At 48.2% G+C, this 24231-nt stretch overlaps 2 protein-coding genes across 3 annotated transcripts in view; one reads left to right on the top strand and one right to left on the bottom strand.

Moving 5' to 3' along the window:
- Positions 1-24231, bottom strand: part of LOC135908575 (E3 ubiquitin-protein ligase Topors-like) — a 323708-nt gene that overhangs the window by 276276 nt on the left and 23201 nt on the right. The gene's annotated exons all lie outside the window — the stretch shown is intronic.
- LOC135908577 (growth/differentiation factor 8-like) lies at positions 1489-23833 on the top strand. Its single transcript, XM_065440398.2, has 2 exons — positions 1489-2787; positions 20341-23833. The coding sequence occupies exons 1-2, from the start codon at positions 2328-2330 to the stop codon at positions 21168-21170; spliced, it is 1290 nt and encodes a 429-aa protein (XP_065296470.1). The 5' UTR covers positions 1489-2327; the 3' UTR covers positions 21171-23833.

Below are 24231 nucleotides of genomic sequence, written 5' to 3'. Positions count from 1 at the left end.
TGGGCCATCTTGCTACACCTTCAAAAGCTTGAACTAATAGAACAAAGACTACTCCAGAAAGACTATGGACATGCAGGGCCACTGTACTTATACCTACATTTAAACTTAAAAGGAAGAAATCCGGACATCGACCAAAACAGTTCAAAAAAAAAAATTCACGTTTCGGCTCCCCCATGGGAGCCTTTTCCTAATGAAACTGTTTCATTGTGAACAAGGCTTCCTTGGGTGAGCCGAAACGTAAATATATTTTTGAGCCATTTTAGTCAGTGTTCATATCTCTTCCTATTAAATGTAAACCATCCCTACCAGAAAGGCTACCGTCATACTCTCGACTTCGTACAAGTAGATTTATACCCGGCAAACAGGAAACACTCCAGAAAGAGTTCCCGTGACATGTGAGGTCAAGGGAGCATATCTCATTGACGATATGAGAAAAAAGAAGGCCATGCTTTGACTGTGAAACATTGAACAGGGTTGATTTTGGTAATAAGGCCGTATTGTTTAGAAAACTTTCTAAAAAACCAATAAGAATGTCTTGAGAATAGCTGCCAGGATAACATCGACGACAATGTATAATCATTTAAACTCTGAAAGAAGCCGGGAACAATGATCCAGAGCGTTCATACACACATCAAAAGGGGCAACCTCGTCTCCTCGTCTGAATATGGGCCGTAGGTAATAGAATAGCTAGGCCAGTGTAGTGTGTTGAAGTGTTTCCGACCGTTCATGGCAGCGTCTCAAAGAAGATATTAGACATTTTACGCCAGCTGGACTTGAGTGGTGGGTCGATCAATTTATCCAAAAAGAAAACCTATCAGCAAGAAGGTTGGACGCCGAAGTATTCGGAACAATAGCCTAATGAGGCTGTCGGCCATTCTGATACAGTACCATCAACCGCCGTGGTTGCTCAGTGGCTATGGTGTTAGGCTGCTGAGGACGAGGTCACGGGATCGAATCCCGGCCACGGCGGCCGCATTTCGATGGGGGCGAAATGCGAAAACACCCGTGTACTTAGATTTAGGTGCACGTTAAAGAACCTCAGGTGGTCGAAATTTCCGGAGTCCTCCGCTACGGCGTGCCTCATAATCAGAAAGTGGTTTTGGCACGTAAATCCCCATAATTTTATACAGTACCTATCATGAAAGTGAACATTAGACTTGATTAAAAAAGGCAGAGGTGTCAAACTTGAAATGATCAAAAGTTGGCGATCAAGGGAAGGCTCAGCAGGGAACGAATGCTTCGTTAAGGAAACTCATCTCCAGGTCCAGACGTAATTTTCACGACATAAAGACAACACCAGCAGCAAAGCCACGGTGATAATTGGAAGTGTGGTCTACTTTTTCAGTGGTTGCACAGAGACCGAGCTGCTGCCACTCCGTGCGCGCGTGTTGACACTTGCAACCCGCCGCACTTGCAACCGGCCGGGGTAACCCCCGCCGGGCCAGTAGAGGCGAGAGAGCAGCCATGGGAAACGCACGGCCGCTCCAATTGCAGTCGGTGCGGCCCTCCTCCTTCAATTTCGCCGCTGTTGCTTTTGCTGCTTCCTCCCTCCGCAAAACGCCATCCAGAAGTGCAGTCGTCGCCGCCTTTATAAAAGCGTGGCGCATCAGGTGCTATCGCCGCATTCGGCAAACGAGAGACGGCTCCCTTCGCCCGCAACCGACAAACTTGTTGCCCGCCAAGTTGTTTCGCCCGCCTTCCGTCGCACGTCGCCACCGCCGCATAATTATTTTTTGTGCGTGTTTCCCGACGTTTGTTATCCTCGCTCGCCTCCCCCCTTTCACTCCCCCTCTCAGTTCTTTTCTCTTAGAGCGTTTAGTATTTCCGTGATCGCTCCTCGCTTCCCGCCTCAGGAAAGGCGGCAACTTTATCGTACAACACGCCGTGTTCTTGCCAGTCGTCCGGCCCTCTTTTTTGCTTCTATTTTCACTAGGGGTTGGAAAAAAAGAAACGAACGAAGCTGTAACGCCGTGAACGAGCCGCCGCCTGGGTCCCAGGGTGTCACGTAGTGCTTTCTGCTCGCCTTTCTTTAATTTTTATTATTCTACCCGGTGTCGTCTGCTATCCCGGTCACCGGCAGTTGTCGTCTGCTGCTGTGGCCGCTGCTTCTGCTGCACCCAACAACAAGACCGGAGTGACCGCGCGGAACCTGGTGTGTTCGCCTCTGTAGATGTTGTGTCGGACTGTCTACTCTCTGGATGTTGTCGCGTTGCGCGATCGGTAGTGGCCGGACGCACTAGTGCAAAGTGCAGTTGCGCCCAGCGCGTGAACAGCGCCGAACCGTCTGCTAGCAACTTCTCCTGGTACCTTGAACGTAGCGAAGTCGAATGGGAAACATGATGCATCACCGGCACGACAACGCCATTCCCTGCCACGGGACCCTGTCCGATTGCGTCTTCTGCTGCGTCTTCCTCACGGCCTTCTCGTCGGCGGTGGTGTTGAACTCGTCGCCGGCGTACAACGCGGTCGGCAGCCGGCATCACCCGGCGGAGGTGTACACGTCGTCCGCGTGCGACGACTGCGCCGCACGCAAGCTGGCAGAGCAGACCAACAGCGAGGAGTACCGGTACGCCCGCATAGAACTTATCAAGCAGCAGATACTGAAGAAACTTCGTCTGAAAGAGCCGCCCAACGTGCGGATACCGAAGTCCGTGCTGCCTTCCGTCCTCGCCGACAAGGAGGTCCTCCTGTCGCAGACGACGCCGGCAGCAGACGATGAGAGAAACTCTCGACCCCGGGAGGACTACTACGGCACGATGCAGACGGCAGTGATCTTTCCGCACAATGGTAAATAACCCTATATAAATATTTGTTACAATTTATTAGACGTGCTGCTATTGCTACAAGCGCGGTGTTCATGCTTGATGTTTTGTGTGAAAGATAGAAAAAATACTTTTGTGCAGATTCCATAATCCTGACAGTGCTGTCCAAGGAACACGTTATCATCTTTATTTGTTATCTACCTCAATCCGCTATAGTAGAATGTACTATAAACATGCAGTCAAGAAATATGGTATTGTGACAAGTTTAATCAAGGCTGCTACTAGTTACCTCTACACTCGTATCATCGCTGAACCTTGGCCTTGAAATGCTGTCTGGAAATTAAAAAAAAATGAAACCGAACATATCTATGAAAAAAAAACGTAATAACAATCACGCAAATATTTTACAAGTCCAAAAACTGCATGACATCTTAATTAACAATCATTCGTCATTGCTCATGGAGGGGAAGTGCGGCGTGAAGCAAAAGCGGAAGTAACTCATCATTCGGAACACACTGACCAGAGGACTTGTGCTTGCGTGAAAACATGTCCTTTTAAACGCTCATTTAATCTTGCTGTATAGCATTAACCAACTAGCCCAGCAGCAAGCTTTGTAATGTGACCTACACTTAGGAATGTAATAAAGCATAGCATTTACTAAAGCTCATGGTTTGCGCAATTTCTTGTGTGAAAATTGGCAGTATTTAACCCTGCAAATGGTCAGGTAATGTCGCCTTTCGAAATGAGCAGCATCTCCGGTTTTCCGGTATTTTACGTAAATTACGATACTGGTGACGTCATTCATTCTGACGGGAATTATTAAAATGTTTCACGGTATCTGTGAACTACTGTATAATCGCAACCTCTAACATCAATTTTCAAGATGTTCTTTTTGGTTGCAAGTGTGAAAAAGACATTCAACAGTGCTCTTACGTTATTTAGGTTACATTTGGAGGTTGTCTCGCACTGATGTTGATTCGTTTATTTTCGTGGTTCCTGACAAAGCGTGAAGCACTCCGTGTTCGCTCACTTGACGACAGCTGTCCAGCCGTCTTGTCTCTGCAGATCATGCACTTCACAGTAACAGTACAATGACCACTAATAAGAATGAACCATATTTCTTTGACGTGCACGAAATTTTTGCAGTATGAGAGCACCCTCTGTGTTTTGATCAAGTACGAAAACCATATCCCATCGGTTTCGCAGAATATACGAATGCAAATTTACCTCCTTCTAATTATTCGACAGCATGTAATCAGATAACAGAGGCTTATATCATCCTCGCTTTGTTTTGGCTTTAGGTGTTTTCCGGGTATTAGCAATATGCATGCATCAATAATTTCCATAACTGGCGTGTTCAGCAAACTATAATATTTGAGCAGCAGACTATCTCCATCAGAAAATATCAATGTTCCGTGACTCCCATATCCGATAATCCCATATGACATATGGGAGCATACGGGTTCTGTGTTCTGTACGGGAACTACAGGATCCTGTATGTTTGATATGGGAGTATAAGATATGCGATTCATGGAGCACATGAATTTTTTTTTCGATGGGGAAGCCCGTTGCTTCGTTTTTAATGAACAGCACGCAATTTTTATTTGTCTTTTTTTGGCCACACACTCGAAAGTTTCAGGGAGCGATGTCGAGTGTGAAGGTAATTAGGGACGCAGCAAAACGTAAAGAAAGACCGGCAACAGGACTAGCACGAAACACGCACGACAGGCGCTGACCAGCCTGTTGCCACATGCAAGGGACAGTCGATGACAGCTGCAGGATACGCGCATGCTTGGTGGCACGTTTTACGTCATAGCGCGTGGCTGGACGTCTTCCCGACCGCGGGAAGCTGTCATGAGCGCAGTTAATCAGTGACTCACAAGGCAGGAATCTGTGGGAGCAATATAAGCCAAACAGAGGCAACGGTATAAAGATAGTGATGATAACTAGGCGCGTCGTAGCTGAGTTGTTTGCCAGCGCTGTGGGCAGTCGCAAATAAAATCGAATGACACTCTCTTGTGAAATTTGACTTAGTGATTGAATCAATAAATCCTGATTATACAAAAAAGCAAACCCCCGCCCCCCAACTCCCTAGAGTCAAAAAGTTCGTTTTCTCAGTTAGTCATTCATGTCTTCAGCTGAGGTATTCAAGAAGTACTTGTGACGGTAGGAATTTGTCCTTGTGATTGATTGATTGATTAACTGATTGATTGATTGATTGATTGATTGATTGATTGATTGATTGATTGATTGATTGATTGATTGATTGATTGATTGATTGATTGATTGATTGATTGATTGATTGATTGATTGATTGATTTAACATGACGAAAGCATTAAGCAGCAAATAAGGATATTTTTTTCAGACGCTTTGACTTCGCAGTGCTCTATCTGTGTAGTTACTTTGAGGCATTTATTGGAATGTCAAAGTTTATGAAAGGGCGGTTTGCTGCTACAGGGTTTGTGCCTAATTATGTGGCCTGATGACTAGCACTACAGAGTAGCGAAGCTTTTCTGGAGTTATGACAGTTCCAAAGGACAGTGAAAATAACTCCTCGAGATGTGACATACCCACGTTGAGAGAGATAGGGGCGGAGAGAAATAACTTTATTGAGAAAGAATAGGGTTATGGGGGCCAGATGGTAGCTCCTCAGTCCAGGGTGGCTTTTCTGTAAGTGCCCACCTAGTGGACTTGTCCATTTCGTTTGCTGCTAAAGTGCTGATTGGCTCAAGGCGCCTGTCTCCTTCTGACGCGTAACCCAGTCCAGCCAATCAGAACTTCAGCAGCAGACCAAATGGACATGTCCACTAGGTGGACATTTACAGAACACCACCCCAGGACTCCAGTCGACATTACCACGCACCAGACCTTGTCAAGGAGGGTCCATTGAGTCTCCAGGTCCGTACGAGCAAGGATTTCTGCCCAAGGCACCCTAAAATAATGTTGGGCTAATCAGTGCAAACTTGAATTTTGGGGCCGCGATTTGCACTCCCACGTCACATGAGACAAAGATGGCCTCCCCCCACACCAGTGGCATTGTTGGCATATGTCGTTGGCCAGATGGCATGCCACCACCCAAGACAGGGGTAGGTCTTTGTCTAGGTTTTTCCTCTAGCCTAACCTCCTCCATTATGAACTGCGGGCTTGGCGCGGTGAGTTCTTGGCGTGAACGATGTTGACGTTCTAAGACATCGCAGACTAATATTTGCTTGTTGTTTTCGATTGGGCTTCCTTGCTCGAATTGAAGTATCGCGTGCAAGAGCGTCTGCTCCTGTGTTGCCAGTGACACCAACACGTCCTCGACACCATACAATGTGATATTTTTTGTCGATTGCCCAAGATGCTATGGGCGACCCTGTGCCCACGCTGGGGAAAGAACACTGGCTGACAGGAAGCAATTGTGAACCGAACATTTCACAAAGCAAAAATCCGCAGAAGCTAGGCAAGTGGGTTTATCAATTGATCGCTGTTCGTTTTCTGCTGAAGCATTACCACAGTAGTTACGAAACATGGCATGAGAAAAAAATTCGGCAGAGCCCATCTCAGATGAATGTCCACGCTCATGCTTTTAGCACTGAAGCTGCAACGACACAGCGCACTGTCCCAACCTGAACGTGTTTTTAATGCCGTTAACATCATTTGGTAACTTTAGCCAGTTTGTGGTATGTCTCTATGTATTTATACATGCATCTATGTGCCCGCCTAACCTCTTTCCCACCAACTTGAGTCACTGGGTAGCCCATGGTAGAATGGGTAGAGAATTTGGCTGCTGTGCAGAGGGAGCTGGGTTCAAAACCAACCGTCGAACTAACTTGGGGTCGTCACTGGGTATGCAACTCTTGGTATGTGATGCTTTCAGTGACCCTCTTTCACGCCAACTTGGATCACCGGGTATGTGTCACAGAGTATGTTTCATAATAATCATTGTGTAAAACATATCAATAATTAGGCACCAAACACAACATAGATTCCTAATCAGATTAAAGTCACCAATCATTTCTAATTGATAGAGTCAACGCCAATTTATTATGAGGCGGGTGTGCAGCTGGGCTCGCGACCTTCGGGACACGCTGAGGCACCTTTCGGCCCCGCCGCGAAGTCTGCGAAGGGCGCGTGTGTAAGTGTATTCTTCTTGTTCCTATAAAGTGTTACATACCAACTGGCGCGTACGCAGTGACCCAAGTTGATGTCAAAAAGGTTCACTGAAGAGCGGCACATACAAAGTAATCAAATTGGAAAATTTGCAGCTACAGCTTGGAATCTCCTATAGCGCAAGATAGGGGTAATCGAAGATCGCTGGGAGATCGTCCTGTAGTGGACATAATGATAGGCTGATGATGATAATAATGATGACATACGTAGGGCCCTAAGTTAGTGTTAACTAGGTTCATTGAAATGCGGCGAGTACCCAGTGACACATAGCTAATGACTAAATTTCGCGTAGAACAGGTCATGTGAAGTGTTTACGCAGTGTCACACACGCAGTGTCCCAAGTTTGTTCACTGGCTCGTTCTGAACACGGTTCACTCAACATTTCATTCCCGACGCTCTACCTATTGGATCATGGACTAACAAGTCACCAAAGTTGGCGCGAAGAATGGTTAGAGACATAAAACACAAACATCCCGGAAAGTGCGTGAAGTACTCTAAGAATCACATTAATATGACAGGAGGTTTCGCGTCAGTTCCGTGCTAGCATTGTGACAAGGCTCTACAAGGCTCCCTCTTTCTTAGCACTCTGATAACAATAGCCATCCACTGTGTCATTTCACAATACACCACGTTTTGGGAGTGAGACCACTTGGACACATGGGTGCTCACGCTTCTTCTTTAGCTGCTCAACTAACCAATTATATCTTTTAAACAAGACAGTTGCGATGTTCACGACAGGCCACAACACCCCCTCCCTCCTCCCCTCCTTGCAATCACAGCAGTAACTAATTTCCCCCCTGACCCGGTCTCTTTAGCAGCTGCGGAAAATTGGAAGTCAGAACGCTGAAAAGGTCGGATATAGAAAACTTTAGCCAGAAAACACAACACTATAAAAGCTAACGATTTAAGGAAACAGTATTGGAACGAACCCATGGATTACGATAAAAAACAGAGAAAGAAATAAGTTCCGCATATAAAAGAACAAAAAAAGCACGATAAGGCAAAGGCAAAGTGTGCATTAAAAAACTAATACTTGAAGGACTAACAATAACCGAGCGACGGAAGCACCGGCCTCTAGCCAACATTTCGACAAGAAGTATGTGCCAGGTCAACTACGTCAGTGACTTGACGAAGACATGCACCATCTTCAAAACATTGGCTCAACTCTGAGGATTCTCATGTTCATGCAGTGGGAATCACTAATAGCATGAAAAGGTGACAGAGACCTCAAGAAAACCCAAAGCAGACATGTATCATCTACTGAACCAGGATGCTTTTCCTGGAATGATCACGGCGTATATTTTCCCTATGCCCATCAATTATCTCAGTTCTTCCATCCAGCTATTACGAGTAACTGCGGCCGAGGCTGTTAACTAGAAGAGAATAGTTGGTCGCGACTTGAACTTTTTTAATAAATGCCCGTTTCGTCCCTAGTTTGAAGTGGTAAAGGCAAGGCGCAGAAGACCAGGACTTAGGAAGAAGAACACAAACGACAAGACCGTTGTCGTTTGTGTTCTTCTTCCTAAGTCCTTGTCTTCTGCGCCTTGCCTTTACCACTTCAAGCATGAACCAACTAGCCCAAGCAAGCGTTTTACTTACTTGTCCCTAGTTATAGAGAATCAAAGGCCCGAACATTCTGGAGCAACAATGACACATAACTACGTTTCCTCGGCTACATTCTGCCATTTGGCTTTGGAAAACAATAAGTGAATGCCGATGAAAATAATTTTATTAGACGTTGACCTAAAGCTTCCCAATTAGCAAAAAGAAAAATAAACCAAACGGGCAGCAGTAAAACAACGCGACTTCCCAGAGGCCTGCGCGCGCGCCTGCATCTCGCGCCACATCACGTAACCTCCCGAGCTGCAAAACGTGACTTGGTTGTTTACGGGGTTTCGTCTTCTCTTGTTTGTTGTTTGTTTGCTCGGCTGCCAGACTCTGCCGGCTCGCAGGCACTGACACGGTGTCGCATGCACCCAGGGCAATCGCTATCCCGGCTCGGATTCGACGACGCCGCCGAAAACGAAAACCGCGATTAACAAAAGGAAAGCAAACAGGCCGCTTGGACGATGTCGCGCTTCGAGGAAACGAGCTCCGCAAGTCACTTAGCGAACACCGCAGCAGCAGCCGCGTTGCGGTTCTGAGAAACTAATCACTATCTCGTTTGCTTGTGTCACGCAAGCAGCTTTGCAGGCGGCGAGCAGTGTACAGGTGACGCTGTGGGGCTGCCGCAAAGTCTCAGAGAAGACGTCGCAAACACTGTTCCATTTATGCAGATCCAACGCACTTTTTTTTTACTTTAGAATCTGTGTGAATTGAAACTTTCTTGGAGCGGTTAATGAAATTCTATAAATTTTATCGTTTCCTTCCTGCGTTTTGTTTTTCTGTGTGAAAGGCGAACCGGTGTGCACAGATGTGCTGTCTCGCACCCGTGCTACATTCGACGTGGTAAATCTTACATTCGCTGGCGGGTATTCATTTCTTCTTGTCTGTTTAAAATGTACCGGCCGCTCCTTGACCGATTGCCCATTGTGGGTGCATGCGCCACATATGCAAATTGCCATCACCATCAGCACGTAGAGATGATATCAAAGAGCTATTGATAGCGTTGGTACAACATGTAGCACCCACTTCCTTGCCATTACTTCGTTGTGGGTGTGGGTATGGAAACCACAATCATATTCAATACGCGGCGATCATCTGAAAGAATTAGTTGGCCGGGGCAGGATAGAAGTACACGTGCGGTTGTAGTAGAATGGCCATCTCCCGGACTCTCTATCTATTCAATCCTCTGTCAAGCAAGGGTGTCCCATGTCGTCTCTTCTGTTTCCTCTTAGAGCCGCTATGCTCGAACATTCTTCAATTTGATAGCATTCACGCCTACAGCGGGCTAGGAGAGGAGGTTAAAGTGCTAGCACATCCAATGGTATTGATTTTTTTTCTATGAAGACAAACCAAGCATTGGACAAACTTTAGGTACTGTGGAGCGATTTGGTATTGTTTCAGGCGCTTAGATGAAGTAGCACTGAGATAGTTCAGGCCTGCGGTTTAGGTCATGCTGGTCTACACCTACTCCGTTCGCTGGAATAGAGTGGTACGTGGTGCAACCAAAATACCTCGGTATTAGAATGACGGCAAATATCAGCGCAGCCATATAAAATCAGATAACAGCATCCGGTTGGGCAACGCCATGAGGACGATAAGCTGGCCAAGCCACTACTGCAATTTCTACGTAATGAAGGCCTCCACGCTTTTATTTAACTACATACACGCCGCAGGTGTTCAAAAATATATTCACCACTTGAACTCATACGTCGGCAAACTCACTCATGAATCTACTCACACAGGCTCAAACCGGCTCTAGAGTCCGAGTGAGCCCAGCTGAGTAGAATGGTTGGAACGAATGAGCCCGGCTGAGTGGGACTTTTGTGAGTCTTAGTACCGAGTGAGGCTCTAAGCAAAAAAAAAATAATAAATGTTGTGAGTGACTCTAAGTGAGTTCCGTCTATTTGGCCGACCTATGTTTGAACTGGCATAGCAGTATGCTAGGTAAGGGCCAGTGTTCAAGACTAGTAGGCAGGAAAACTGAAGTAAAAGCCGGGCAAGCAAAGACGATTTCTTGCGAGTGCCAGTGAGCCTCTTTAGACGTCGAAGTAATGCGTTTATCTAGGCCGCATATCAGGTCACAGGGGACGCGCATATCGCACAAGAAATGTGAGAAATGAAAATAGGAGTGGGACACATTTCAGCAGGCCCTTCCAAGTCCCACGGACGCAAGGTTGCCTTGAGGATAAAAAAAAACCAATTGCATAAATTAATTACCGCTCCATCGCTAGTTCCCCGAAATTTCTAAGTTTGGGGTGCCACCATAGGTTAGCGCTGACAGAAAAAAAAAACAATTTTTTTTCTGTCAGCGCTAACCTATGGTGGCACCCCAAACTTAGAAATGTCGGGGAACGAGCGACGGAGCGGTAATTAATTTATGCAATCTAAAGATGCTTGAAGACGGCACTGTGAACTGGGATTAAGTTTTCGTTGAATACAATAATAATGTGGTTCTTGTTTAAATTAAGAAAAAGGAGACAGGGAGAAAGCTCTTCTATGAAACACAGATTTCTGTCGGCGTGAGTGTGTAGTCTCTTACAAGCTACTGTGCAGGGCGATGGAAATGAAGGTTTAAAAGGCCCTAGGACAGAGAGAGAAGAGGGAAAGAATAATAATAATATTTGGGGTTTTACGTGCCAAAACCACTTTCTGATTATGAGGCACGCCGTAGTGGAGGACTCCGGAAATTTTGACCACCTGGGGTTCTTTAACGTGCACCTAAATCTAAGCACACGGGTGTTTTCGCATTTCGCCCCCATCGAAATGCGGCCGCCGTGGCCGGGATTCGATCCCGCGACCTCGTGCTCAGCAGCCCAACACCATAGCCACTGAGCAACCACGGCGGGTCGAGGGAAAGAAGAGGAGACAAAATTGGTGGGCTTAGTATTTCCATGTCATACGATGTCAAATGTGAACCTTAGGTCATTCCGACGTGTACAGACCATTTCCGAGACCTCGTCAAGGCAGCCAACATCCGGAATCAAGAGAAACAAGTTGAAAGCCTGACGCTGTATAGAAAGTCAAGGCATGGAGGCACGCCTGGCAAACTTTGTCCAATTTAACTGGCAAAACGTTCTTTTATCTCTACACGTTGGAGCGGAGTATGACAGGCTATATGAGACACGCATAAACGATATCTAGTGGTATGTCATAATAATAGAATGTGTATCAGAGGATAATTTGAGGGTAGCAGGGGATCCAATAAAGCGCCGAGACTAGGTATAAGGTGGAGTCATGCTGACGCAGAACAGACATAAAGATTTCTGGCAATGCGTTCGTCATGCCGTGCATAGAACGCACGACAATGGGCTCATGCAAGGCCGATGACTTGCATGTGCGCAGACGCCCAGATGTAGTGCTGCATCTTATCGCAGTAACCCAGATGTCCGCATCAGAGAGAGCGCTATTTACTACGTGTTGTCAAGGCGCTGGTAACACCCGACACGAACCAATTGTAAAGCCTAATCATATACGCGCGCAAAAAGATGTCAAACAAATGACGAAAAGCGGCGAAATGCGCGCACTTACTGCAGCTAAAGTTGAAAAAGTCTTCGCCAATGAAGAGGCAGCATTGCGTCATTCACTCTGACCTATAACTGGCACACATACCAATTTGCTCCGATTATCCAAATTCACGTTGCGCACCCGTTTCTAATCAGACAAATTCACAGTTACATCACATGATGATAGACAACTTGAGGTGGGATTGACTGAGGTCCAGACTTTCTATTTGGCTTACCACGAAACCTGCCGGAGTGACTCAGTGACTGAGAACGGTGGCCTCAATCTCACCGTAGCGAAATGCGAAAACTCATTCAACATTACCGAGCCTCAGCGGGGCTAAAATCAAGACCTTCCCCTCGCCTTCTCCTCCTAGCGTGTTTGTGGCATTGGGGCGCAACACCAATCAATCAAATTAAAAATTAGGTTATGCAGCTAAACGTCCCGTGAAATCACACAGCGGGTTACGAGAAACGCCGTAGCGGGAGGGATGCGGATAAATTTCGACCACCTGTGGGTTCTTCAAAGTACGCTTGAATCACTATAAACAAGCGCTTTAAGCACACCCATCGGTAAAAACTCGCCACCACGATCATTTTTTGCATTCTGACCATACCGAAATGCAGCGCCGCCGCTGCAGGGATTCGAACCCTGCGAACTCTCACTCATAATCGCAACGCCACAGCCACCGACCCACCGCGGCGGGTCCCTCAGTCAGTCAATCAATCAATCAATCAATCAATCAATCAATCAATCAATCAATCAATCAATCAATCAATCAATCAATCAATCAGTTGTATTCACAACGAATCCCAACAACATCCAACAGCAGGCCGACCTCCCTCTATGCTGTAGGCCGGGCACTGCTGGCAAGTCACGCCACACAGGACTTGAGCTGCCGCCAGCGGACGTGCTGACACAGCTGGCCTTCTTCCTGTTGTCGCGCGGTCCAAAAACGGGCCGACTAATTGCGAGTCAGGCGAGCCCCTCCCCACCACACACCCTTCTACGGCTCTCTCGGGGTCGTATACGTATGGCAGGTACAATCGGGGAAAGCAAATAAACAAATAAAGTCCCCGACGCTTGCACGCTCGGGCTTCCTCAGCGAAGCGGAAGTATTCGCTTGGCAAACTACACGCTCGCGCGTACGTACACCGTACTACGCGATAGCAGATATGACCACAGATAAAAAAAGGGAGCGAGGAGGATCATCGCCATCCGCAAGCCCGAAGAAACAAACGAGCTCCGACGCCGTACGTATACCAATGCGGAGAAACGCTGTGACGAGAATCACCTCGCGTAAACTGCCTCTTTCGCCACGAATGTCGAGATAGTCCGGAGCAAGAATTTACAAAAAGTATCTAGAGAGAGAGATGCGCAGAGGGCGGGGGGGGGGCGGGGGGGGGAAGCAGTCTTGGAGTAAACAGAATGACTTCACTCATTTCATCTTACTCGGCGATTCAATTGAAGGAGCACGTCAGCACGAAAATTAAGCACGCATTAGAACGCCTCTCTTCATGAGCATCCAGTATACGTGATTGAATATATGCATCTATGGATCAATGACCTATGTCCGCAATGCGCTGCATCTACTCTAGGGAATAATGTGATAATTTTACCTCTTCTTCTATGCGCAATATGGCGTATTCGATAGACTTTGAAGAACCTTTATCTCTTTCTCACTGTGTAGAACAGTCGGAAATGCTGCAAGGATGGCAGTATTTACGAGCCGTAAACAGCGCTAAACAACAGGAAGAAGAGAGGGTCACAGACCTGTTGTTTAGTGCTGTTTAGTGCTGTTTAGTGCTTGTATTTATGAACTAGATTTTCATGACTGAAAAATACCGGTAAAAAGGGAGTCATGAGGGAAGTCAAAGGGAGTCATAAAGGGAGTCATATAGGAGCTGACAGGACACCGCTGAGGGTCCTTCTCCTGTTTATCGCACTTGATCCCTGCCGTACGTTCACATGTAAGGAAGGCAGTTCAGCAAGGATTTGACCTCATGTACTTCGCGTGCCATTCCTATTCTGAATAAATGTTTCATGTTCAAGATCAGTAACTGCAAGTTTTATGCGACATCCATATGGGAAAAGATACAGACTCAGCACAAACGTGGCTCGATTTCGGGGTTTCCTTTCTTTTCTTTCCTTGTTTTCTTTCTTCCTGCAACTGCAGCGCGCCCGTAGTTGACCGCGATTAAAGGAAATTGATAAGCACGACCAGAACGCAAATTGAGCCACGTGAAATTGGGGGCAATTCCCAACGGTCGGTTGACAGTTTCCCCTTCGTCGACTTTTGCCCAACGGGCGCTAGCGGTTCCAAGAAGTCGGCCATGGCAGCTCGGCATCGGAGTCATTTCAGATGACGTCAGCACGCAAAGGCCTTGGCTCACCGGCTGGGCCAAGTGGTCGTTACGAAATGCCGTCATCACACGTCGAGTTAGGCAAAAGACGTGAGACTGGGTTCCGCGGTCAAGAGGACAGGATCGAACGCAGCAGCAGCAGCAGCAATCGCGTTGGGTTGCTCAACAAGCTTACGTCAGAATAAGAATGGGAATTGAAACGGATAAACCCGGAATGATCTCATGCGTCAGAAAGCTCAAATACGGGACGGAAAGTTTCACAGAAAGAAGCTGCGATGCATTTTGCCGAGAGAGTTTTTGGGGACGCGTGGCGCTGCTTCTATATGCGCACGCCCTACAAGGAATCAGCGACAATTGCATCACGCTTAAATTCCGTTGCCGCTGCACTAATCCAATCCAAAATGTTGGCATCAGAATGCCTACGTCAGAGGGCTAGGTCATTCTTTTCTGTTCTTTAGGTACGTGTGTTTGCAAATGGCGCGAGCTTATGCAACCGGATTACGCGAGATTTCCGTTTTTGCCACTTATATTCCGCAAACCCGTACGACCTCTATTAAAGGGGGTTACGGTGGCCGTTTCTTACCACGTTCTTCGTGATGGTTAAAACCTGCAACGATAAAGAGTGATCGTAAACGTTTGCGTCACTGGGTAACGTAACCTTTTCGTGTTTTCATCATTACCAGCATTATCGCTCCAACGTCTTTATACCTGGTAAAATGGCTGCTGCGCAAGGCCGTTGTTCTGACGAGCAAATATCGTGCAGCTGCAAGATAACACCTTCCGAATGCTCGTAATTTCCACCACCAATTCAACGTTCATAAGCCAACCAGCGTACTTCTTCCTTACGACGTTCCATACAACTCCTGTACACCAACGCTGAGTCCGTGAGAGCGGAATGGTGGTGGTGGTGGTAAACATTTATTGCTTGAGCCTTTTTACAACATTACTTGTGAGGGGGCTCAGGAGCGCGTAGGGTGTCCGGGAGTTTGTGGCCCTCGGCGACCCTCAGAGCCCAGTCCACCAGCCGTATTTGGTCGGCTGGGTTGGAGCTAGACACTGCGGTCTCCCATCCCTCGACGTCGGTGAGTTGCCACTCAGAGGGTGGCTGGAGCTCAGGGCATAGGAACATAATGTGATGGAAGTTAGCTCTAGGTGCGCCGCAGAGCGTACATTCCTGTTGATATAGGCCTGGATGAACCAGGGCGAGAAAAGCTGGAGAAAGAAAAGTTTGTGCCTGAAGCTGGCGCCAGGTACTTTGTTGGAATTTTGTTAAGGATTTATCTGGGGGAGGGTATCCCAACCGCATATAACACAGCAGCGCTAAACAATCCAGCGCACGGGTTAAGCCTTGCGCTTTGCATTCTCTCGAGCGACGCCGTTATGTGCGGTCTCAATGAACAGTAGTCACGTCATGCCACGTGCACTCGTCTCTATCGGCGTTGCCGTTTTCTGCCAGCGGGCGACGTGGAAGTTGCGAAACCCCTCCGCGACTGCGACGTCCGCTCGCCGGCTGGCAAGATTGCGCGGAGCTATTTCTCTTCCTCGAGATCTTCGTGTTTCGCACGTGTTCGCGGCTCAGCTCTTCCACGAACGCGATACTGAACTCTGACCGCGTGTTCTTTCTCCCCGTTTGCTGCGCAGAAAGACGGCAACCTCACCAACCATCTGAAACACTTAGCGAAGGAAAGCCAGCCAATCTAGTCGTGAAACTGTAGCCAAGCAAACAGAACAAGAGGAAACGGAATACGCTATCGAAACAAATTTGCGGATCAATAGAAACAAAAAAAGTATGCGCAGGCCCCAAGCACTGTCGAGATCGATGCTATATGCGAGGCTTTTTGAAGATTGCTGTCCATAGCGTAGTTTGGGCTTCTGAATTACGTTACCAGATGGACCAACGCGTTTGAGTAACACACAACTTATTTAAGCGAGAAGAATAATGCGGTTTGAGAGGCTCTATTCTCTTCTCATTAAACAACCGTGTGAAGAAACGCGCAATAAAACCATAGAATCAATGCGGGACATTAATTAGGTTGAATTGAATAGTAAAATTATTTATGCAAGTGGAAATAGACAACTTACAGCACTGCGGTAGAACAATAGAACAATTGTAGAACAACAGAACAAAGTAGAACAATAGACAACTTACCGCAGCTGCGGCAAGTTGTCCTTTATCCCAAGGTGTGACAACGCAAGCTGACCCTCTTCAGTCGTTGACTTTGAGACCTCCTGCTGCGGCTACATTGCTGTGTATTCAATCGGCGTATTAATCCGATTATCCTGATCCTGAATAAAGCGACCAAAAAGCCATAGCAGCACAAAAAAATAACAACCAACACAAAACTTACTGTACAGTGAAAATCGATCAGGTCGCTGGCCGGGAGAAAATCTGGTGGAGTTCCAAGAGTCAATCCACTTTGGGCGCGACGGGTGTGCTGGCATTTTCTGCAAATAGAAAGGACATCTATCTAAAACGCTCAAACGACCGCTAAAAACCACTCGTCGTTAATCATGTCGTAAGCATTCAATGAGACAGTGCCATCATCCGAATGACCGTGTAATAAAAGTTTACAAATAATCATAGTTAACCTGCGAATGTACATCCTTGAAAGTCATGCGCGCGTCCTGTCATCACCTCTACGCTCGTTCTTGTGTGGTGCGTGCTTTCTTTTTCTTTTTTTCTTTTCCTACTGCAAAGCTTAGTCTCGGAAAGAACCAATGATACCAGTTTTCAACACTTCCAGTGTATGTGTCCCCCGTTTTCCGGCCAAGAAGGTACCCGAGACAGGCATAAAATTGTTAATAAAATGAAGTATCGGCGTGTATCAGGATTACTGCTGTGAGACAACCATAAGGTTATACCTACTGAAAGAGGGTTATTTTTTTCTTTTAAAGTGGCATTCCTCAATGCCTAAAAGCGCGGCAGTACAATCATGCCTTCATTTGAGGATTCAGAATAATTTTGACCACCTGGTGCTTTCTTTTTTCGATATAGACACGCGGTAGCCGCGTGCGTGAATCGAACCTCCGACCTCGTGCACAGCAGCAGAACACCCCATGTAATATCTACTGAGCATCCCGCATACCCATGTCCATCACTCAAAAGTTCACGAGGGTTGCGGAAGTTATCCTACAGACACCAACAACTAACAGACCATCGAACGATCCCATTCTTCAATTTCTCTAGCGCGCGTCCATGCGAAAGAGACTGGTGGCGCACGTGCGAAAGTATCGGGTACGCATTCACGTAGGATAGTATAAGACTACACTCTTTGAGCTAGCCAGAGGTAATCAAAGCATCTAATCTCACATCTAATCACCGACGGAGGTGCAGCTTTGACGGGCCCTTTCCTCGGTGACAGTACTCTCAACTTCTGCTGCCGAAACCCAGGATACGAGCAAGCAGAGGTACAGGTAACGTCTATGCGACGATACTTGTATCTCAGCTCTTCTGGTGGCAGTTGTCGTCGGCCCAATCCGAAAGCTATAAACGCCGAACAAAGGCGCCCGCGAAAGACACAGATCGCTTCGGGAAGCGTGCGTCATTAACGGCCGCAGCCGCGTATTCCGAGGACCCCGCTAACAGCTTGCCGACCCGATCGTCCCTGCGAATGAAAAGTCTGCGCGCACAGTCACCGCACGCTGGGAACGCGGAGGGGGACTCGTCAGCGCTATCAAAACGAGGCCAGTGTCACTAGGACAGCCGGGAGCGCTGGCTAGACTTGAGCCCGCGCTTCCTGCACGGCGCAGAGTGAAAAGAGATAACCCCGTTAGCCATGCAAGTGTACGCGTACGCCGCCTCCGCGTACACCCTTCGCACGAAGGCAATCGCTCAGCTCCGGAGGACGTTCGGCCTACGGCGCGCCACCAGTCCGAACGAGGCCGTCACCGCAAGCGCCACAGGCCTCGTGCTGTCATATGCAGGAACGGCACTTAATGTCCCGAGTAACTATGACCCGTTGGCGTCGTCGTGGTTATTAGAAATGCAAGCGGCCTGAACCGCTTCCAGCTCATCTGTGTTTCGGGCCGCATTGCTGCTTCTTTTAGTATACGCGAGCTTCTCATGGCAAGCGCCGTCTTTATGCAGTCGCCGGAGATACATCTCGAGTTACCACGCAACCTGCTCTGTTTCTTGTATTTTTTCCCCTGTTTTGCAAGGCACCGCGCACTGGTCGCGGTATTCCCCCTTCAAGAACCTAGCTGCGGCCGGTCTGAGCTAGAGATAAGAGAGGTGGAGGAAAAGCACATTAGTCGACGAGCCGAGAAGCACGTAAAAAAGAACGCCTTGTGACAGGTCACGGTGGAGCGGTCGCATAGTGACAGCAGCCAGCCGTCAAGCAGCGTCGACAAATGATAGCTCCGTCCACTCGCCGCGGTCATTTACCATGCAATAGTGACGTCACAATAGTGATGCGCAACAAGTGAAATCGAGCAGATCGTCCTAGACAGTCATTCGCAAACATTTAAAGGGTTACGAACTTACGTATTTTCGACACCAACAATTTTTGTGGATGGGGGGGGGGGGGGGGGGCGTTTCATCAAGGGCACCGACTCTCCTGTCATTGTAGAATCTTTCTCTTTTGGTTTTGTACCAACTTTGAAAGTTTAAAATGAATGAAATATAAAAATGGGTCTTTTTTTCAAGATGACGCCCTTCATGTGCTTTTGATATAACTCTGAAGTAATTCTCTCGCAATCCCGTAACTAGAACGTTTACCAAGTTATGCAAATAAAAGCGCATGAACGTACAGTCGCGGACAGAATAAACTGGACCACGGGATCTCTGAAAACGTTCAATTCCCGAGCAGCCTGTAGCAGTAACCAGTAAAACTGCCCACGACAACGTTGTTAGCATATTCTAGTCGAGGTCCAAAATGCAAATACCAGATTGCGTTGTGAGGTTGCGGAGATATTCAGCTTTTTCTTAGATTTCATGGTCCATAATATTCTGTCCGCGACTGTGCATGTCCAGACAGCTGGCAATCGGGTGCTTCGCACTATCTGTGACGCTGTCTGCGATGCCACTTTTCACGTCGACTGGGGCAAACTACTCTACAGACACGTTTTTGTGATCAGCCAACACTAACTACGTAACCTTCAGAACTCATTTCCACTGACTTGTCTGCGTAGTTTCCTTTATGTTCAAGTCGGTCCTTCACGGCCAACGTCAATATCCCCCTGAGTGACAGGCTGCCCAACAAACAGCAAACACATTAGACTTTGCTTATTGATAACCACTGCATCACTACAACTAAACTTGTAAAAGTAGCCAAGCACACTGTCAGACTACTTTTTCCAACTATTTATGTTCATGACGCAATGATTAAAAGCACTCAAAACGCAAGCGGTCGCGTTTAGGCGACTCCAAACAAACACATACCCATAGCCACATTAGCAAAATCACAGGAGGCAAGGAAAGCGACCTATGTAGGCTCTGTCCACAAGCAGGCACACTCACACACATAATGTGGGAATGCACCTGGCTCTCGTTTTCTCATCCCCCGGTCAGCAGCGAGACTGACTGAACCGCCTGGCTCAGGGGCCGGGGACGTCGAACGACATCTTGTACTGGTGGACTGGGCGGAGAAGGCCAAGCAGGCCTTTAAATCTTGGCTCTCGTAAGCAGCATTGCGAGTAGCACTACATTACTAATAAGCACTGCTGAACAAAGTAGGCCACTCAAGTTTGGTACTCTTCAATAAGATGGAAAGTTTGTTTTCTACAGCTCGTCGTAGGAAAGGTTCTCATGGAGACACGTGCTTTTGTTTAGGGCTCACGATTTGATATTGCGCATATATATTCTTGTTTTGTACGAATAAGCTTTAGTTGCTAGTTAGCGCTTAAATCGCGGCCTTCTTAAATAGCGTATGCTGCCCCTTCGCGCTATTACAATATGCGCTTGGCCCGCTTTGCCGGCGCACGCTCAGGCCTTTATTTTCTCTTTGTTTTCTCGCAGATTCCCACGACTGCGTCTCAAGGAGCCAGCACCTGGGCAGCTGCTTCGTCTTCCACCTGAGCACCGAGCTGACGAGCCGCAGCGTGGCCCACGCCGAGCTCTGGGTCTTCAAGGACCTGGACCCGTCCGCCACCTCGGCCGTCAACCACACCTTCGTCGTGACCGAGCTGTCCGTGACAGACTCGCACCGCAGCAACCGGCACCACTCCCACCAGCCGGTGCTGCACAAGCGCATCGTCGCCTTCGAGAGCAGTTCCCCGAGACCCGAGTGGCTCCGGTTCGACCTGACCGACGTCGTCGAGCGGTGGGCGGGCCGTCGCAACAGGCCCCGGGCGCTGGAGGTCAGCTGCAAGACGTGCGGCAGCCTGAGGAACGCCCTGCCGTCGGGAACGCCCGTGGGCACGAGCGGAGACAAGCAGCCCTTCCTGGTGGTGCGCACGGACCCCAACGCCCCGGGGCCCCACTCCCGCACCAGGCGCAGCGTGGACTGCAGCGCGTCCATGTCGCGCTGCTGCCGCGAGTCCTTCTACGTGTCCTTCAAGGAGATCGGCTGGGACAGCTGGATCATCCAGCCGGCCGGCTACTCGGCTAACTTCTGCCGGGGCTCGTGCATCCACGACATCAGCGTCAACAAGTACCACCACACCACGGTGCTCCAGAGGTTCCTGCACAGCGCGGCGGCGGCGGGCGTCAACGACACGCTCAAGCTGAGCCTGTGCTGCACGCCGTCGCGCCTGTCCTCCATATCGCTCATCTTCATCGACGACGACCAGGTGCTCAAGCAGAAGAGCCTGCCCAACATGGTCGTCGAAGCGTGCGAGTGCGCGTGACCGTCGGTGCGCGGCGACATCTTTAGGTTAAAAAGTAAAAAAAGAAAAAGACTCATTCCTCTCGAAACAGAGCTGTTGGACTCGTGCTTAGCTGGGGTGCTCGCTCTTCTTTTGTGAGTGCGAGGCTGAGATGGACTTGCCTTGCGAGCGCCCCCCCTTCCTCCCGATGCAGTAGTATTTAGGAAAGGTCCTCAAGGTGTGCTTTGTCAAGTAACAGACATTCGCAAGGGCTTGTTGCAGCGACGAATATGCGAGGTCATTCGTGGCCTTGTGCACAAGGTTCGTTTTAGCGACAGAGACAAGAATGTGCGCATTCCTGTTCCTCGGCATTTCTCCTAATGTTGAAACCGCTACCGAAAGATTTCATTCGACAAAAAAAAAATTATGTCGGTCGTGGACGTCATTTTTCTGGCAGTAGAATCTCAGATTCTTGGGACGAGTTATTCCTTTCCTGATAACGATATCATCAATGTGGATCTCCACACATAAAGCGCCGAGGTGAACGACTGCTGAGCTGAAAACGCCTCTGACCAGATTTTCGGAGTATCTACGCCGTCCGCTAGCGCTGAAGGCGCGACGTGCGCTATTCTGGTACCACGGAACCCTGTTATTTGGTACTCAAACGCTCCGACGCCCTCATCTTGTGCAAACACTTCGCTTCTTTAGTGTCGAGCGATCTCTCGGCTTAAACACACACAGAAAAAAAAAGAAATGCGCAAACAGAGGAAAACAGCGGAGACATTGATCTCGATCTTCCGTTGACGACCGCATTCTTGCCAGCAAGGCCCTTGCTCCTCCAAGCACGACGCCTATCTGCCATTTAAAAAAATACAAACAAACAAAAACTTCGAGAAAACAACTGCGACACAACACAGATAAATAACAGACAGGTTTGCGGACGACAAAAAAAAAAATGCGAGACGCAGGGCGCAGGATTCTCGCCTCGACAATCTCAGGTTCTCGTTTTCGGCCTCGATGACCCGAGGACGCCGTGTACGCGACGGGAGCGACGGGAAAGAACGCACCCGAAGGACGCAGACGCGCGCGCACACACGCACACAGACACCCACGCGCATGCGCACACGCACGAACACGCCCAACAAAAAAAAACCAGGCACGCAGACCACGCGCGCACGTGCGCGAACACGCACCCTGCGACCCATCCCGCGGGCCGCAGAAGCCGGCAGCGGCCGCAGTCACGCGTTATCTCGATCTGGAAATGTGTTGTGCTCACTCGTAACTAGATCTCTCGGTATGAAGCGGGCGGGTGGCGATAGAAGACGAAGCCGTGTATCTCTCTAAAAAAAAAATTTGAGCCCTTCGCATATACGCTGCCGTCGGCGGAGTTGTTTCTCGGTTGTTCCTCGAACACCCCACGACGCCGCTAGCGCCCCCTTTTCCGCCTAGATGGCACGCTTCCCGTACGCGAGCGCCTCGCACGATGGAACCTTTCCGCATGACTCCTGCGTTTCGGCTGCACAGACTCTGCGCTGAGGCCGAGGACGTGCCCCCCCCCCCCCCTTTTGCCTCTTCCCTTATCGCCCCTTAATTCATCTATCCGCCTGCCCGTCAGGAAAAGAAGCTGCATAGCCGCAAAGAACGATACTTTGTAAGCTGTTTTCGCCGTCCTGCCGACCGCTTCGCAACAAACTTTTCGCTCGCCCGTTCGCTCCGGCGGCTGATGACGTCGAATGTTATCGGGACAAATGGTAGCAGGTGGAGAGAGTGGGAATGACACGCTTTCACGGCCTGTCTTTTTCTTTCTTGTCTTAAAGCACCGCTCTCTTCGAACCCATCCTGTTCGCAGTCCTTTGAGATCGTTTCACACGAGTACATGTATACCTTTGTTTTTCATACTCTAGTCCTTTCAACCATTGTGATGTCTCTAGTTAGCACTTCATCTCTCTGTTCATGTTACTTGCGCTGCGAGTTCCCCTAGTGAGTTACTTGCGCGGTGAGTTCTCCATTCTTAACCAATAGGTCACATTTTATCAATTTTTGTTTTGTCTAAGACAATCGTATTTTTCTCAGCTCATCAGGTCTGCGCAACTTCGCAACATATACACTCCATCGCTTTGGCGTTGCCGCTGAAGCTTAATATGAATTTCTATCGAGCCCGTGACACAGCTTTGACTTCATTACACTCTCAGGCTCAGTAAGCAGTGTTGCGCAGGAATTGCTCGCAATTTCATAGACGCTTCCTTCTAAGTTTCCGTTACCCTATTCCAACCCAGAATCCCAGAGTTGGGAATCTATACCTGACACTGCTTTTCGGTTTTAGGCTTTCTTTTTTTTCTTGTTTTTGCTGATTCTGTTTGACTCACATCTAGAGTTAGCACTTTTGCTGCGACTTTGGTTAATCATTACGACACAAGACAGAACAATCACGAAGTTTTTCTTCACTTAGGTCACGTATTTTATCTCTTAGCATTTTTTGTCCCATTTCCTGTGCGGTTGTAGCAAAAAAAAAAGCGCGAATTATTTATGTGGTGTGCGGAGAATGTATTTATACAGCGAATGACTTCTCTGTTCTATCTTTTTTTAGTTTTTGTATGCCTGACAGAGAAGACGAGTGTTTACTGTGTGTGTGCCTACGTGTGCGTCTGTAAGTTCGTTGATCGCACGTCTCGCAAAAAAATTCACGAATAAAGTATATTATTCCATTTCTTTTCTTCCACTGGTTCTTGAGAGATTCTCCACTGACGAAGAAGTCTGCAGCGGTGCGAGGGTACTGCAAGACATGTAAAACAATGTTAATACACGTTCCACATTTCTCATAGGGGAATGTGAAGCGTATATGTGTATATTACCCCCATTCCCTTGTGGAGGATCTGGGTAACATACACATTCCCCTCCGACACACTGTCAATATGACCCACATTCCCCTGTGGGTCATATTGCATTCACATTTCCCATTCACATTTTCCCCTGTGGGGAATATGTGGACGTGGGTATTACCAATATTCCTATGGGAATGTGGGTAATATAACCATGTCGTCTTCGCGGGAATGTGGGTACCCACATTCCCCACGAAGACGAAATGGTTATATAATCACACAGC

Source organism: Dermacentor albipictus, chromosome 9 (genome assembly GCF_038994185.2).
Source record: "Dermacentor albipictus isolate Rhodes 1998 colony chromosome 9, USDA_Dalb.pri_finalv2, whole genome shotgun sequence".
NCBI lineage: Eukaryota > Metazoa > Arthropoda > Arachnida > Ixodida > Ixodidae > Dermacentor > Dermacentor albipictus.
The sequence above is the reverse complement of the archived record's forward strand: the minus strand, read 5'-3'. Positions and strand labels throughout refer to the sequence as shown.

Excerpts from the sequence above, each read along its gene's own strand:
- LOC135908577 (XM_065440398.2), top strand. The coding sequence starts at position 2,328 with ATGGGAAACATGATGCATCACCGGCACGACAACGCCATTCCCTGCCAC. Across the intron at positions 2,788-20,340 it reads AGTGATCTTTCCGCACAATG|ATTCCCACGACTGCGTCTCA; the intron begins GTAAATAACCCT and ends GTTTTCTCGCAG.